Consider the following 17,622-nt stretch of genomic DNA (forward strand, 5'->3'; position numbering starts at 1 on the left):
AAACAAGGTGTACATATACATATTGTATATGACAAGGACGAAAACCAATCTGGCTATGATCTTCAGGCCCTCAGACAGCACTGCATTAAAAACAGACATGATTCTGTAGTGGAAATCACAGCATGGGCTCAGAAACACTTCCGAAAACCACTGTCTGAGAAAACAGTTCATCGCTGCATCCACAAATGCAAGTCAAAACTCTGCCATGAAGAGAAGAAATCATATATAAACAGGATTCAGAAATGCTGCTGCCTTCTCTGGGCCCAAGCTCATTTAAGATGCACTGAGGCAAAGTGGAAATGCGTTCTGTAGTCTGACAAATCAAAATTTGAAATTCTTTTTGGAAATTATGGACATTGCGTCCTCTGGGCTAAAGAGGAGAGGGACCACCCAGCTTGTTATCAGCCCATAGTTTTGAAGCCAGTGTGCATTAGTGCCCATGACATGGGTGACCTGCACATCTGTGAAGGCACCATTAATGCTGAACGATATATACAGGTTTTGGAGCAACATATGCTGCCATTCAGACAATGTCTTTTTTCAGGGAAGGCCTTGCTTATTTCACATCACATTCTGCATGTATTAGAATGGTGTTACTCTGAGCCAGAGTGTTGTTAAAAGAAGCTGTGATGCAACACAGTGGTAAGCATGCCCCTGTGCCTTTTGAAACTTTTTTGAAACATGTTGCTGACATAAAATTCAAATATATTTTTCAAATCAACAATAAAATTTGTCAGTTTCTACATTTGATGTTATATTACATGTTGTTTTTGTACTATTTCAATTAAATATAGGGTTTAAATGATTTGCACATCATTGCATTATGTTTTGTGTGTCCCAACGTTTTGGGAAATGGGGAAGATAGATAAATAGATGGATAGATGGATGGATGGATGGATGGATGGATGGATGCTGCCTATTGTCTGAACAGTGTACTTATGGATGATCATAATGAGCTCTCACATTGGACCAGACACTCATGTGGCCTTGCTTTGGTCCCCTTTCATCAAACAGCACAAGAGGGCAGCAGATTCTCCCAGATATTTTTCATTTTCCTTAATTTTTCCTTGAAATCACAGTTGGATAAAAAAAAATTGACATTTCCAGTCAAATAACCACGTATTCTTGATTTTCTTAGTGAAAATAAGTTAACACATGGTCTACAAAGAACACACTTAAATGTGGCATTTTTCTGCTAATTTTAATGCACAATTAAAAGTTTTAGGTGTTGGAAAAGATAAAACATAAAATATAAATTGTGCTAAAACTTTTGCACAGGTCACATTTGATGTTTTCTTTTATACCAAAATGTGAAATTCAGCAAATACAAACAGTAATTGCACATTAAATGCTCAGAGGTGTGTTCTCTGTAGAGAATTTGTTATTTTCACTTAACCATTAACCATTTTAATACTATATATGTACTCAATATAACAAACATAATCCATTTACAATTAATATAAATCTATCTGAACAAAACAAAATCTTAAAATCTTTTAGTTAATGTATGTGTGTTATGTTTATTTCAGTCAGCCCCAAACAGTCTACCTTTTAATATACAGTTCTGTTTGCTATCTTGGAGCTCCTGTTTCTGAAGCTTCATTGTAGCAGTGTGGAACATAAAAGTGTGTCAGAAAATGTCAGATATTTTTCTTGCATAAAAGCCAGTTCCACAATGAAACACGCACGAAATTACAGCCACTAAAATGGGCTTCACTGACTGCCAACCACTTGTTTGGCTGACCTACTCATTTCATATTGTAGTCCCAGTTTTGAAAGGAAACAGAACGCCAGGTCTCCAGCTCCGTGCCCTCCACAGCATGCCTGTCCAAGCCATCAATGCCTGCATTTGTCAAACAGGTTTATGCATACAACAAACACATGGACGTTTGGCATTCTTATTATAATTACAGTCATTCTTACAGCCAGTCGTCCACCTTCTCATATCCTCAGAACCTTCCCTCTTCTTTGGAAATGAAAAGGTTTCTGTTGTATTTGTGGGTGATTAATGAGGAGCGCAGCAGATTTTGTCACTTCCAAATGGATGGTAGTCTCAGTGGCTCAGCGCCGGCCACCAAAGAGGGCACTGATAGCAACCAGGCATACTTTCCTTTTCTTCTTTTTTTAGTGGCTCTTCATTTCTGTCTCCATTTCTCCCCATTTCTGTCCTTGCCTCTGACCCAGCCCAACCTTTAAGGCTCTGAGGGCGCTGTGCAGCCGTCCATATCGCTCGCTATTTCCAGGGCCTTATTCACAGAGGGGCATGTCCATGCTCCAGATATTAAATTACTCATGAAATATTTGCTTGTCCTCCAGGCTTTGTGGCAGTCTTAACAGAAAACTCCGCCAAGACCTGGAAATGTCAGAGGGAGCAAACTTGTGTCACCCCTGAGTGCAAGGTCAATTTTTCCAATTTAGATCAACAGCATTAGAAAGACAGCCACATATCACTGTGCATTAATATCAAGGGTCTGTATATGGCGGGACAGAGTTGGGCGTCATGTTTGTTTCTCCTCACAAAGAAAAGATTTTTCTTGTTGTATTTTCAGTTTTTAAATCTACTTATTTATTTGATTTTGTGTGATATTTAGTCTTTCTGAACCCACTGAACCCACTGAACCCCTTTTTTTCACAGCAGCCATAAAATAGCATATATGAGCATATATGATAGCCTAGCCTAGCATGCACGAGCTATGCTCACATTAGTCTATCTGGCAGTCTGCTAATATGTCAAAGTATGTTACATCCTCCGTTGCACAACTCCAAATATTCTTCAGTACCGTCTTCTATCTGTGTTCTGTTTTGTATTTATTGTAAGGGTTTTTTTTTTATTTATTGCACTGTATTGTCTGCACTGTGTACTTACATATAGCTAAATTGACAATAAAGTCTCTTAAACTTGAAATATGTAGTTCCTCCTGTTTTGGAGAGTTTTTGTACTTTACACTTTTCTTCAGTTATGTTGATAGAATATATTGATGAAAATTTGTTTAAATTACAAAACCAGAAACTGGATTTTCATCTTTGCAGCAAGCACCTCAATATCTATAAAAGTGCTTTAACTGTATTTGAATGCTACTTTTTTATATTGGTAGCTGTGCAAAATGTACATACATCAAGAAAGCTGCTGTTTTAACTCAGCATGCCTTTCAATGTAGATAGGAGTGTATTATTTCCGTAGCTGGGGGTTCTCTCTTCTACCTCTCCTATTTTACCACTCATTGCTCCCTAGCAGCTCAATACAAAGTCACAACATTTCGACACATTGAGCCAACAGTGTCCTAGTAAGTTTTATAACAATTCATGGGGAAAATATTTTATTTTATCATATTCAATAAAATATCGGAGTCAATTTTTGACCCCTAGTGGCAGAAAGAGGCAACAAATAGAGTTATGAAATGTTTATAGACTTACCTGTAGATATAGGTTCACATATACTACAGTTTTACATAGCTTTGAAACATATCAGTAAACGGCATTAATGAGGTGCTGATGAATTAACCCACTACTGTCATTCCCAGAACATAAGCAACCTTTCTGTCTTTGGAAAGACAGAGCTTTGAACATCAAATGATGTATGCAGTGTTTTGGCCTGTTTCATGTAGCAGTATTTGGTGTGAGAAAACAAGCCAATCACACCACACACTGCATGAAATATTTAAAGGCCTCTAAGGTTTAAAGAGATTTACACTGACTAACAGTGAATGTGAATCAGAAATCATAAGTAATAATAAGATAATGTTGTTATATAAGAATAATTTCACCTTATCTTTCACACCAGTGGCAACTCAAAGTGCTTTACAGAGAAGTGATAATGAAAAAGAAAAAGAAATACCAAAGAGACTTAGAATTTTAATTAAACACTAATCTGAAGAGATTTTTTTCAGATGTTCCACAGTTTAGAAGCGTAACCGAAAGAGGCCCCTCCATGTTTTCTGTATTTTACAGTAGGTGTTTGCAGTAGGTCAGTATCTGCAGATCTATGATCATGTGCTGGAACATAAACAGACATTCTTGATGTAAGCGGGAGCTTTAATGTCATTTAGAGCCTTAAAATCTAGTAGCAGAACTTTAAAATCTATCCTGAAAGACACAGGTAGCCAGTGCAGCTCTTTCAAAATGAGAGTGATGTAATCTCTCTTTTTTGTTTTTGTTAGGATCCGTGCTGCTGCGTTTTGTACGAGTTGTAGAGGAAATATTGTTGTCTTAGGAAGCCCAGTAAGAAAAACATGACAGTAAACAACTCTGCTTGTAACAAATGCATGAACAAGATTCTCTGAGTCACTCTGAGATAGAAAAGACTGAACTTTGTCAATATATCTCAAATGATAAAAAGTTACTTTAGTGACTGAGCTCAGAGTCTAAGATTACACCCAGCAGCTTTCTCTAAGTTTTAGTACCAAGGATCAATATTTCAATTTTTTGTGATTTAGTTATAGAACATTTTATGACATCCACAAAGAAATATCTGACACACAGCTGGCAAGCCTGTCTAGAGAGTCTTGATCAACAGAAGGAATCAGAATGTATAATTGCATTTCATCTGCACAGCTATGAAAATTTATTTTATGTATTATGGACCTCATAACTTTAAAAAAGATTTTTAATTGCTTTGAATATCAATCATGATTATAAGACTAAAGACTACACAGAGAACATCTGTGTCAAGCTTACACACTTTGTATATTGCAATGGCACGCCAAAATTTGTGACTTGTGATTTTAATAAGACATGAAGATGACAGGATGGACAAGGACATGACAGGCTGGACCGGGATATCACAGGGTGGACAAAAACATTTCATGTTTACAAAAGTTGCAGTAGTTTTATTAATAGTGTGTCTATAATAAATAACTGAACTTATATTTGACTGTGGAGAGTGGCTTTGGGTGTGAGTGGGTGACTGAATGTATCTGTTTTGGTCATACTTACTCTTTAAGTGCCCTTGTTGCGGAATGACAGGAGGTAAAAGTAAGTTTTAAAAGCTTTCAAAAACAGTTTCCCTCTTTTAACATAGGTAGTTTAGCAGGTAATAAGAACTAATATTTTATTTGAAAAAAAAACAAACAAAAACATGAAAACAACAAAAATTGATTGTGCATGCTTTCACCCTGTCATGGCAAGATTCACGATAAGGTGGACAATGACAGGGTGGACAGTTTTAACTAAAATCAGCATTTGACATGGTTGACCTACAGTTGCAGACATGTTAAAATGTTCAAGATGACTTTGTTTTGTTTCATATATGAATTTTGATATTTTAAAATTGTTTTAATTAACTCAACATTTCTTCACAGCAGGGTGGACATCTTAAGCTAAGTACTGAGACAATGTGAGTGAAATTAACTTACATAGTTACTGAACATGCAGCAGGCGTCCTCAGTCCACTGAAGATAATCCATATAAAGGTTGTGATGTTATTGATGTTAAAGGTCACTTTCTTAAAGAGGCATTTATCTCATGAAGACAGGATGGACAACAATTTTTGGACATGTTTCAATTCATATACATATGTATAAACTTCTTTAAAAATGTAAGTTATTTAAGTATTTGAAATCATTCATGAGTCATTCAGCAATGCAGCACCTTGGACAATACAAAATCCCCATTGATCTCAATGTTAATGAAAATGATATAAAATGTACAAAATGTATTTTAAAATGAAGGTTAGTATTTCCTTATATTAATAAGGTGTTCATTAAGAGCAAAACTTGGAAAATTACTTGTTTCACAATGTTTGTATCAAAGTTACCCTTCTATACTGGGAACACCAAAGGCACACAATATTAATAATGACCCTGCTATGGAGCTTTTGTGCAAAACCATAGTTTGTAAATGTTTAATCATTTTCATATAGAAACATTTACTCACTTTCTCCACACAGAACAACATAAAATATTTTAACACTGTTGTCATATTTTTGAGCACTTCTGAACTCCAGCTAGGGGACTTTCATTCAGCCAGTAGGTTGATCAGCTTGCCAACCAATCAGCACTCAGTAGTAGTAATGCTAGCACATTAGGAGCTACTTCCCTGAACCTTTTCGCTGTAGAAAAACAGAAAGATACTGGTATATTTTCTTTGATGTTTTAATGGAATACATCCTTCTACTTTCCAAAATTGAAAAAAAGTTCCTGAGTAAATGGCTAGGAACATGTTTTACAGAACGTTTGAATGTTTTGCTGAAAATGTTTAACACTTCTAATGTTTTGCAGAACATGTTTAACACTTCAAATGTTTTACAGAACATGTTTAACACTTCAAATGTTTTACAGAACATGTTTAACACTTCAAATGTTTTGCTGAAGATGTTTAACACTTCTAATGTTTTGCAGAACATGTTTAACACTTCTAATGTTTTACAGAACATGTTTAACACTTCCAATGTTTTGCAGAACATGTTTAACACTTCGAATGTTTTGCTGAAAATGTTTAACACTTCCAATGTTTTACAGAACATGTTTAACACTTCTAATGTTTTGCAGAACATGTTTAACACTTCTCATGTTTTACAGAACATGTTTAACACTTCTAATGTTTTGCTGAAAATGTTTAACACTTCTAATGTTTTCCAGATCATGTTTCACACTTCAAATGTTTTGCAGTTTTTTTATATAGCAAATGAGAGAAATAAGATGCAGCCAGTCTCCCTTAAAACAGGCTCTGAGATTCAGCTCAGTTTCAAAGCTAGTAACAGGCAGACTTATGTTGGTTCTAAGGTAAGATAAACATTATCTGAGTTAATGTATTTGCTAAATGCTAGCATTTAATATGATGTCTAAGAATAAATAATGCCACATACCAATGTCAAGATCTGTTAGCTAGCTAGCTTGTTAACTAGCATTATGTGAGCATTATGTTAGTGGTTTGTATCTTAGCTGCTAACAATTAGCTTGATAAATTGTTCAGATTAAAGACTGTAAAGCGATTACAGTGTGATTGAAGGCGTTCTATGTAAAGATATATAATAGAAATAATAATGTACATGTAAACGTGCCCTCGTTTGTATTGTTTGTATAAAAGACTATGAGTCCATTTAGGTATATAGCCACATATGCTCTACTGATTTACTCCAGTGTTAGGTTTAGCATTAGTTCATCTGAATGGGGCATCGTCTTAGCTCTCTGTGCTTCTAAATGCTACAGACGCTGCCAGGTGGAATAACCTGAAAATAGGGATGCCCCACTCATGAATTGTTATGGCTGATTCAGTTCCTTTAACTTTTAATCTGAAGCTTGAACTTTGTGGGGTAAATGCACACATTAAACACTCCAGCACATTTTCAGTACTTTTAATTAGCCAAACTTGTAATATAAACAACACTATTTGCTGGTATTTATTGAAAGTAAGAGCCAACTGGCTATTTAGTCATGCAAAATTATGCTATGACATTTTGGTGCAAGTGTTGCAGCAGCATTGAAACACACTGCGTGTGCACTTACCTGGCTTGCATTAGTTACATTATAAAACTCCAGCTCAAATCTGCCGAAATAAAAACAATAAATTGGCCCATTGCTGATTTAGTTTTTCAAGCAAAATCTTGGCTGATTCCAAGACATCCCCAGCTGAGGCTTTGACAGACCTAACAACATTTACCAAGGGAAAACATGTAAATTACATAACTTAAATAGTAGCTACCAAATAACTCCTAGTAACTTTAATCCATAAGAATAGTCACTGAAGAATATGCTTGTAGTTTAAAGGGTCAAAAAGGATAGCTAGAAACACTTTGGCCAAAATATTACCAGCTGTGGACTCCCCTTTATCTTTACCCTTTAGGAACATGCTTGCTTACCTCCCCTGTAGTCCATGACAGTGATCCCGGCTATCCCCTGAGCCCTGCCCCCTGTCGGCCACCCAAACAACAACATAAACAAACATTTATCTGTGTTGTTGGCTGCATGCTGAAGGGGACTGGTCCACTTCCCTGTGATGACGTGACTCAGCGCTGGACGCTGCAGCTCCCTTGAGCGTCACACATGAGCGTGAGTACTGTGGCCACTTTAAACTCACTTTTCCAGGGCATCACCATCACCACTGGCATGGAACCCCATAAAAGAGCAGCCTGGCCCATAATAACAGTAATAAATATAGTTTTCTTAATAGAGACCCAAGAATATTTTAGAATGCAAAAATAAAAAATAATAAAAAAAAGCATCTGGGAATGAAAACACATGACTGTACCATGGCAAGAGAGGAAAGAGAGAGATATAAAATATATGAGAGACTATAAAAGTAATAGAATTATTAAATTGCTAACCACCAGAATCAGTTCACTTGCTGCACTGAATACTAATCTGTTGCTCATCAGCTGTAATTCTTTCACCATACTTCAAACATTAATAGCTATTAAAGAACATTGTGAATGACTGTCATTACAAATGCAAAATAATCAATAATTTCTCATTTGCACAAATGTCGTTACTTTGCGTGTGTACTAATGCACGGATTAGTCACTGATATAAGCCAGAATAGAAACCAGTTTCATGGTTCAATTCGTGACCCACAAGTCAAGACAGATTAGACTTGATTGGGTTGTTGGTGCCATATGTGACCTACAATCTGTGCTCCGCTTGCATTAGTAGACAGGAGGGTCGCTGATCTCCCTGGGCAAAGGTTTCCATGGGAACGACCCCCGGATCCTCTAGTCTGCTGTTTTTCAGTCCTCACTCATCTTGAGGCTGAATTATCCTAGATTCCTTTATGTCAGTTCCATATTCTTCTGCTCTATTTCCCCCCTCTCTCTATCTCTCCCTCTCTCCCTCTCTCTCTCCCTCTCCCTCTTTCTCCCACTCTCTCTCACTCTCTCTGCCTAGTTTGTCCCTGGTTTGCAGCCACCTCTTGCTCATAGCTTTTCTCTGATGCCTTGGCGTGGTGTATATTCTTGATCTACTTTTACAATGAGTCATCGTGATTTTTGCTCCCAATTTCACACCAGGCTCAGCCACACAGAGCCACATAAATACTTTTCTGCGAGGAAAAAAAAAAAACAATGTGTCTTAGCTGAGAAAACGACATTTGTGCATTGCTTTTTTGTTGTTTTGTTTGTTTCGTGTTTTGTTTCTGTTTCATAACAGCCTGAAGTATGACTCATATTCTAAAGCAGAGAATTGGCCCATGCAAATCTGTTACTGTGGAGTGAGATTCCCATCATATCCATAACCCACGTTTAGAAAAGGCTTTATGTTTCATGACTTTTTTAGGCCCCAACAGTGGCTAGCATATCCAGAGGCTGGCTATGAAATAAAAGACTCAGACTGAGTAAATGTTTTTGGCCTCTGGCTGCTGGCAACACACTCATCTGAACCGACCAATCCAAGTACTGTGGGTTTTTGTGGCCGACTGTGCCATGTAGAAGTTCTCACGTAGGGGTCACTGCGTACACAGATGCAAAGAAGCAAGCCAATTTTCTTTCACTGGCCGCCTTGCGTGATCTGTCATCCGTAATGCGCACGGTGATGAGATTAGAAGATTAGATATGATGAGATTAAATGATGACTTGATAGAAGTTCATGCAACACCAGTTTATTAGTGACCCACTGATCCTCCAGTCCTTTCTCCAGACTCACCGAGAGTGTGTTATCCTACCTCCAGGTGGCGCTGTTGGTGCAAGATGGTATTTACTGAAACGGGCACAATAGAAGCTTACTCAGTAACCCATGTGCGTGTAACCTGGAATGAAGATCTGCTCCGATATTTACTGATTTTACTCATCTAAATTTTTAATGGACTGGCTCAGTTGCCTCTAGAGATTATTTTTGGACTTGGCTGACACTGCAGTGTTGTTAAAGTATAGTATTGAATGAGTATTAGTGATATATTGCAAGAGAGGATGTTCATGTTAAAAATAAATAATTTTTTAATGATAAAAAAATAAGAATAGAGAAAAATCTGACTATATCTATAATGTATTAAATAAAAATAAAACGTAATATTAAATGAACATTTACATTGCTGACAGACTGCAACAGATTTTTAATGAATCTTTATTTTTTGCAAATTTGGGAAAAAATCGTAACAAATCTACAACAAAAAACGCGACTATTCATTATTATTATTATTATTATTATTATTATTATTATTATTATTATTATTATTAAATAAATGGTTCCGTCGATTCAGTGTGCTGTCCATCGCCGTGCAGACTGGGGTAGCACATCACCCGCCCCCCCTTGTCTGTGTTTTATTGGTTTCGCCCAAACTTGGCGTAGTTGTGTGCTCTTCCTACCCAATGGGGCTCAGTGGATTGGTCGCGGACACAGGGCTGTTACAGATGGGCCAGCGGATTCATTTACAATGAATATACCGGCTCTTTATAGTCAAACGGCCACTTTTACGGCAGTTATGCATATTTTTCGTTTATTATGGATAATGCCGTCTGTGTGGGCTGTAGAAGGTAAGGAACGCATGTGTCTCTGTCAGCACGCGTGGCTGGAAATGTGTGTCAGCGCGAACTTGTGTGAGATGGGAGTCCACCGTTGTCTTTCAGCAGTGGCTGTCTGAATTTTACAGACATGCTTTAAGGGGGAGCAGCAAGCTGGTGGGCTTTTCCACAACGCTGGACGCTTTGTAGCTTCATCGCGTTCATTGAGGATGGCGGTGCAGGTGCAATGCAAATGCCAGTTTCATGGAAATCTTTCTCCCTTTCTTTCTTTTTTTCTCTTTTTTGGGAGGGGGGGCACTGCCTTTATATTAGATCAACTGTTCGCCTGTTCCAGCACACACTCTGTGCTCTGAGTTCTTCTATAAATTCACGTGACATCAGTGTTCAAAGAGGGAAAAGTTACAGTATCGTTAAAGGACGCGGTTTACCTGCTTGTTTCTTTTCTCTGATGCTTTATTTGCGTCCAGTGATGGTTAGAAGGCAGTGGAGAGGCTAGAGGATCAAATTAAACGGAGAATGTACAGTATGTGTGAACAGCTGATTGATTCGCTGATTTGCTGATTACTGACACTCATTTTCCAGTTTGAAGCCGAGTTCTTGTTGTTCTCATCTGAAATTTAGTGCATTTTCACCGCGTCCGAACATCTGCCTCGGCGAGCCAGCACCTGAGACGTTGCAGTTTTTCCCACTAGTTTTCCGACAAGCCACGCCCTCTGCGCTGGGATAGGCTAGCAGTTCATGTTGGTGAAACGTAGGGACCGCTAGTGAGTGTGAACTAGTAGCCAATCTCAGCGTAGGAGCCGGAATCCTGCCCCCCAATCAAGTTGCAGGAGGCGAGGCTTGTCGGAAAACGGGTGGGAAAATAATTCCGTTGAAACGAGGCTCTATAATTAAGGCGCTAATGCATATCAATGTTCTCCTAGAATTAAGAAGAACCTACACTGACTGAAATTGGCCAGCTTCTTATTTTTGTTTATCACTGAATAGACTTAAAACAGGCTGTTCTCTTAGTGGCTGTTTTTTGCAGCTTGGTCAAACTCAGATAAGTTGAAAAGAAATGCTAAAACGTCAATGAGTGGCTTATTTTTGTAGCCAAGTGCCTCACCTAGTAATATGCAGTGTATTCTCACAGTATTCTCACAGAAATTCTCTCTCCCTCTGTTACAGCTGTACTAGTCTGTTGATTTCCTACCTGTTGCACACATATTTTTCAGTGCCAGCTTTTTCGTTATATCCAGGTAGCTGAAATTTCACTCAATTTGTTCCTGCTTTTAGTCCACTTCTACTTTAGAGAACCTTCCTTTTAGGTTTGCATGTTTAATTTCAAAACAAAAATCTTTCACCGCACCCTGTGACCCCATTTTCCTAGAAGGCACATTTGTGGACCGGATCTTGCCGTCCTGAATACCCTGGTTTAGCAGTAGACTCAGGACTCATCAGCAAGTTTGGTGTGTTTGGTCTGTGAAATGGATTTAATGGGTTAAAGTTCCTTATTCAGTGTTCATTTAGTTCAGAGCTTGTAATGTTTCTGCAGTTTTTGGTGCTGTTGTGTCTTACAGAGTGGAGTTGTGTACAGCAGAGTTGATTATGTTATTCAGTCATTTGTAAAGACTGGACAGATGAGTATAAATTATGACCAGCAGACTGATGTGTTTGTTTTAAGTTCACTTTTCTAAAAAAGACAGTAAATTTGGCGGTTGGCGGTGGTCTAAGTTCAGTTTGTGCATCCGCATGTATTTCAAGTAAGCGATGTAAGTATGAGGTCATTGCTCAGAATTGATGAACAAACAGTACAGTACGGTGCTGTTCTTGAAAATTTTCCTTCCATTAGTTTACTGCACTCTGTAAGATTCCACTCTGTTTTAAAGTGAAACTGTGTTAGGTTCAGCATTTACATGGCTTCTGTCCATCCATTAACGGGGTGGCGTATAGATTAGATGGGGCTAAATTAGATTTCTGTTTAATTTATCCCAACACAGCGAATGCTTGTGCATTCCTGTCGATTGGTACTTGTTTTCCTTTTTTTATTTTTGGGTAGTTGAGGGGAGGGCAGGGTAATTTTAATTTGTATGATCTTTTTATGATTGTCAGTGCAAACAAACATTTAGATAAAAATGAGAGGAAATATATGAAGAGCTTGGTAAGGCAAAATGATACCCAAAGAAAACAAAACTTTTTTTTTTTTGTTTTACATTGGTTTTATTATAATCAACATTTCATATAAAAATTCAAAAGACACATCTGGGTTCACTGGTCATTTTGAATAGTAAATTAAATGTCAGTTTGCATTGTAGACATCATGACCCCTGGTTCCTATGTAAAAGTCTGAGCTAGTAAGTTTCTCTGTAGTGCACCGTTTGGCATCAAACACCTCTGTAACTTTGTTTTCATCTCAAGAACTAAATTATTGACACATTTTGAAACATTTGAAATATTTAATGTGCCTTATGTATTTATCTTTGAATTACTTTCATGGCTTCTAGAGACTTGAGAGAATCTTACACAGTGAAAGTTTTACTGCCACTGAAGAGGAAGAAGCGAGTGCTGGTCCTCACAGCTGCCTAATCAGCGACTGGTGTAAAGAAAAGAAAAAAAAAGTTCAACCACATGTCTGTAATTTGTCACATTTGATTTATTAGATGCTCACAAATGTGAATATATATATATATATATATATATATGTAAATATATTAAATAAGTATAATATATTATATAATATATATAATATTAAATAAGTATAAATAACAATTGAAGAGTTTACTTCCAAAAAGCTATAAATGCATCTGTAAGAATTTTGGAGTTGTGTTTTTGAAAAAAATCAGCAGCTGATGTATAATGGTAAATGTATTTGTTTTCTAATAAACATAGTCTCACGTTATAGCATTGATTTTTCTTGTGTGGGGAAGCCCACTCTCAGTAACATATACTATGAAAAAGGAACATTCTTGAAAGTAGTGTTTTAGAGCTAAACCCTTCAGTTACACACAGTAGGGGGGAAATGGGCCACTATACTCTAGTATATCCTAGCCAAAACAAATATGTATCATATTCTGGATTTGCATTCCTAATATTCTCTAGAATGCTGTTCCAGAGTTTAGGAACAACTAACTAAGTTATAAGGAGTGTTTCAGCTCAGATTTCTTTTTGAATGTGAAAATACTTTTTGAAAAAGCAAAGATCATTTATATCAGTTTTAAAGGCACATTAAAAACAGTCTGTATAGTTCTAAGGGATAAAGAGAGGTTGGAACATGTTAAAATTTATTACAATTGTTGTTGGTAAATAAACACAGATGTCCTAAGTGGACTAGTCTGAACTAAATATAGTAAATTGTGGGATGTGGGACCTTTATGGAAAAGCCCTGAGGCCACTCTCCTATGGCTGTAGTAAATATTTGGGGCACAACGTAAAAACTTGTTTATATATTATTTAATGCTGGGAACCTGTGTGGTGTATGAATTATGAAACCTGTCTGCCCCTTTTTCCTCTCCTTTTAAGTCAAATGCAGGATATGGCAACCCATACAGATGTAAAGTTGACCATTCATTTTCATATTGAAAGATGGCGGTCTGGCGCGTTGCGGCGAGCACCTGGGCGACAGTTGTGAGGTCATGTGATGTCTGTAAGCGCAGGCTTCATGTGACGTGCGACAGGCAGGGCTCTCTGCCTGCTGCTCTCTCCCGTCCTTCTGTATTAGGAGCAAGACCTCCCCCTGGCTCCTCTGACATCTTTCCAAACCTTTATATAAGCAGGGCAAACCTGACCGATTTCAGCCATGTCAGAAGCCATTGGCTCAGCAAGGCCTGTCTGGTCTGCGTAGAAATGAACTGAATGGACCCTCGTCAGCGCCCTCGCCCTTGTCTGCCTTGACTTTTCAAAATAATCAAGCCAGAATTTAGCTTGTAATTACACAAGCTGTGCTGAGTGGGCTCTGGATTGTGGTTTTTACAGCATCCCTCTGTGGAAGCGTGATGCTAATGTCTGATTGGGATTTTGAGTTACATTAACCGGGGACTCTACAAATGGTTCCTGGTGAAATGACAGAAATTTGTCTGGAGGCTTAGGAAGGGTCAGAATGGTGAAATTATCAGGTATTCAACAGGGACTTGCCAACTGCTTGACAGCTTAATTATCCCTCTGTCGCCTCAGTTTTGTTTAATGTGTCAATTTGGATGAAATTGGGCGAACTGGACTGTCTTTTCAGAGTTGGTTACATTGTGTGACTAATTTGCTGGGAAGCTTGTTTTCCTAAATAAATGACTAATTTTGAAACACTATATATAATATACCATAGCTAAACAGAGCAAATGTGTATGACGCATCATGTCAGATCATGCATTGTCCTCGAAGTTGTGTTCCTGCATAACATTTAGTATTTTCTGTTTCTCAAACTCGTTTGGCCTTGAGTCACCCAAGAGTTAATCAGCAGTTTTCAACAGCAGTAGATAGTTCTGGCAGGGATGGAAATAAACTGAGTGACAGTACTTTCCCACAGTCCTTAAGTATTATTGTATTATACTTGTATTTTTAGTCGATTAAATTTCCAAGAGAAATAAAAACATACTTCTTGCTCCTTACATCTTCATTTAAATCATCAAAGAATTTGTTATTAATCTCAAAGGCCAAGAGATTTTTTTTTGTTTTTCTCTTGCCAGTTAGTTTATTTATTTATTTATTATTAAACATTTATTATATTTATCTAATTTTAAAATGGAACTGCCCACAGTTATGCTTATTTTGCATTATGAGAGGTCTAGTACCATCCACTAGTAGCCATACCACCAAACAAAAAGAGCTTAATTTATTTGTTAAAATATTTCATATTTACTTTTATATACTTGCAGGTGTTTCAGTGTTGACACTTTCAGACTATCAGGTGTAGTTTTGGTTCGACATGTCCACTTTTAATTGGGCAAGATTTTGACACAGTACCTATATTTTCACTTAAAGGGGAATTCCACTAATTTTTCACAATTTCTGCACTCAAAAATATGGTTCTTCAAGGGTTTTTCAGTAAAGAAAATGGTTCTATATAGAACCATAAACACTTAATGAACCCTTCAGATTGATGGAGAGTGTGTTTTATATAGTTCTACGTAGAACCTTTTTGAAAAGGGTTCTATATAGCACAAAAAAGCATTCTTCTGTTGTTACAGGCTTGACATCGTTGCTGTTTAGAACCCTTTTCAAAAAGGTTCTATATAAAACAATCTACAGCATGTTCTCCATCAATCTGAGGAACTCTTTAACAATGCAAAGAACCTTTTAATCACGCAAGGGGTTCATTGAGTGTTCATGGCTCTATATAGAACCATTTTCTTTACTAAAGAACCCTTGAAGAACCATCTTTTTAAAGAGTACACATAATTAAATCATTCTGGTGTAAACAAAGTCATTCACAGTGGTTTGATGTGAGATGGTCTGTTGTAGAGGAACTTACCAACTCTGATATCTTCACAGTGGTGGTGATAGGAACCGGGGGTCATGATGTCTGAAACACAAATATGACCATTTTATTACTGTCCAAACTGACCAGTGAACCTACATGTATCTACAAGTTTTCTGGGTACTAGTTTGCCTAACAACACCACACATTTGCACCATGCACACATTTCTCCACCATGAATGTTTTTAAAAAATTTTTAGGCAAAAACTTTTCATCGAAACTATCACAAAACAATGTTTAATGTTTCTTTGAGGGAGTTTGAAAAGCGCATTTCTCAACAAGCTAATCTGAATTACTTGCTTTATACTTTATACTTTATTTTAATGCAGAGATTTTGAAAAATTGTTTGATTCCAATTTCCCTTTAAGTATTATTACTCTGTATTTTTTCCACCTCTGAGTTCTGGGCAATATATCTTTGGTATTGCATTGGTAGATAATGAGGATAATATCTATGATAACATTCTGTTCCATAAAATAGCCGTGGCTCTTTTGTAAGGGCAGTCAAAATACACTGTGTTCAGGGTTCCTTGGAGCATTTTTATGAGAAAAAAGAAGTTATGTCATGTTTGTAGGACATTGCTTCAGCACAGAGAAGCATGTGTTCATTAAGGTTATCAATGCTGACTTAAATATAATGAAATACTATGAAGCCATGATTTATTTGTAAATTATATTAAAAGATGTTGAACTTTATCGCCCAGCACTAGCAGTAGATATGAAACTATGTAAATGCTGTTAATGACACTAAAGAATTCTCTCACTGCTGATGTATCCCAGCTCTCTAGCCCTCCATGTTAAATGGATGCAGTGAAGTGAGTCTCTGTAGCTGCAGTTTCCTTTGTTGAAGGGATCACATTTGGACGCAACATGTCAATGACCCAGATGCTTTTGTTCCAAGGAGAATTGGGGGGAAAGTGGGAGAGCTCCCTAAGCTAAATATTCAGCGCTCAGAGTGATTAAAAATCAGATGAAAAGTTAATTTGCTCTTATGGCCCGAAGCTACTAATCTACTCAGATATCCACTGAGGCGCAGATGTGATTTGCAAATGGATATGGATATTTTAGAGACCATCAGTCTTCAGTCGAAAAATATCACCCATTAGAAGTTCCCAGAGTAATTCTATGCCACGCTAATTCCTGAATTTGTTTTACATAATTGGGAATTCTATTCACTATTGAATAAACACTCAGGGAAAGGTTCATTTCAACTGCATGAAAAGAAGATTTAGATTTTTTTGTTGTTGTTTTTTATGTTAGCTTCTTTACAGACTCTTTTTCTTTATACTCTGTATGAAGTGACTTTTATAGTAATGATCTTCATTCTTTGTATTTGGTTTTCAGTTTCAGGGAGGTTTATCATTTCTGAGCAGTATTCCTTCTGGAGCTGATCAGTCTTCACTCTTGCTAGCCAATTTTAGCCTGGGTCATGGTAGTGAACCTATTGCATAACCATAATGTTCTCAGTGGCAGCTCAGATCAAATTTACTGCCAATCAATACACATCATTATGCAGTGGCACTCATTTCCCCAAGCTAAAAAAAATCGTTAAAGCTATTGGGATATTGAACACAAAGCCCAGGGATTAAACTGTTTTGATGGGATCTCTGCAAGGAAGACAAATGGCCGACTTTTGATTTTATAGATGTATTTTTTTCCTTCCATGTAACAGTTTTACAAAAAAAAGTGTCTCAAACATGACTTTGACATCAACCTGCAGCACAAATAAGAAAAATGTGGCCCTGGACCAACTTGCTTTGTCACATTACAACTTTTATTATGCATATTAATAA

The 17,622-nt window shown here is 37.2% G+C and overlaps 1 protein-coding gene across 1 annotated transcript in view; it reads left to right on the forward strand.

The window, feature by feature from the left end:
- Positions 1-10,242: 10,242 nt before the first annotated feature.
- The window catches only part of ephb2a (eph receptor B2a), a 66,207-nt gene continuing 58,827 nt past the window's right edge, over positions 10,243-17,622 (forward strand). The window contains exon 1 of the mRNA XM_036591800.1: positions 10,243-10,396. Within this exon, the coding sequence (XP_036447693.1) occupies positions 10,297-10,396 (100 nt within the window). The 5' untranslated portion in view covers positions 10,243-10,296. The remainder of the gene's footprint in view (positions 10,397-17,622) is intronic.

This window comes from Colossoma macropomum, unplaced genomic scaffold, assembly GCF_904425465.1.
Source record: "Colossoma macropomum unplaced genomic scaffold, Colossoma_macropomum, whole genome shotgun sequence".
NCBI classification, from domain to species: Eukaryota; Metazoa; Chordata; class Actinopteri; order Characiformes; family Serrasalmidae; genus Colossoma; species Colossoma macropomum.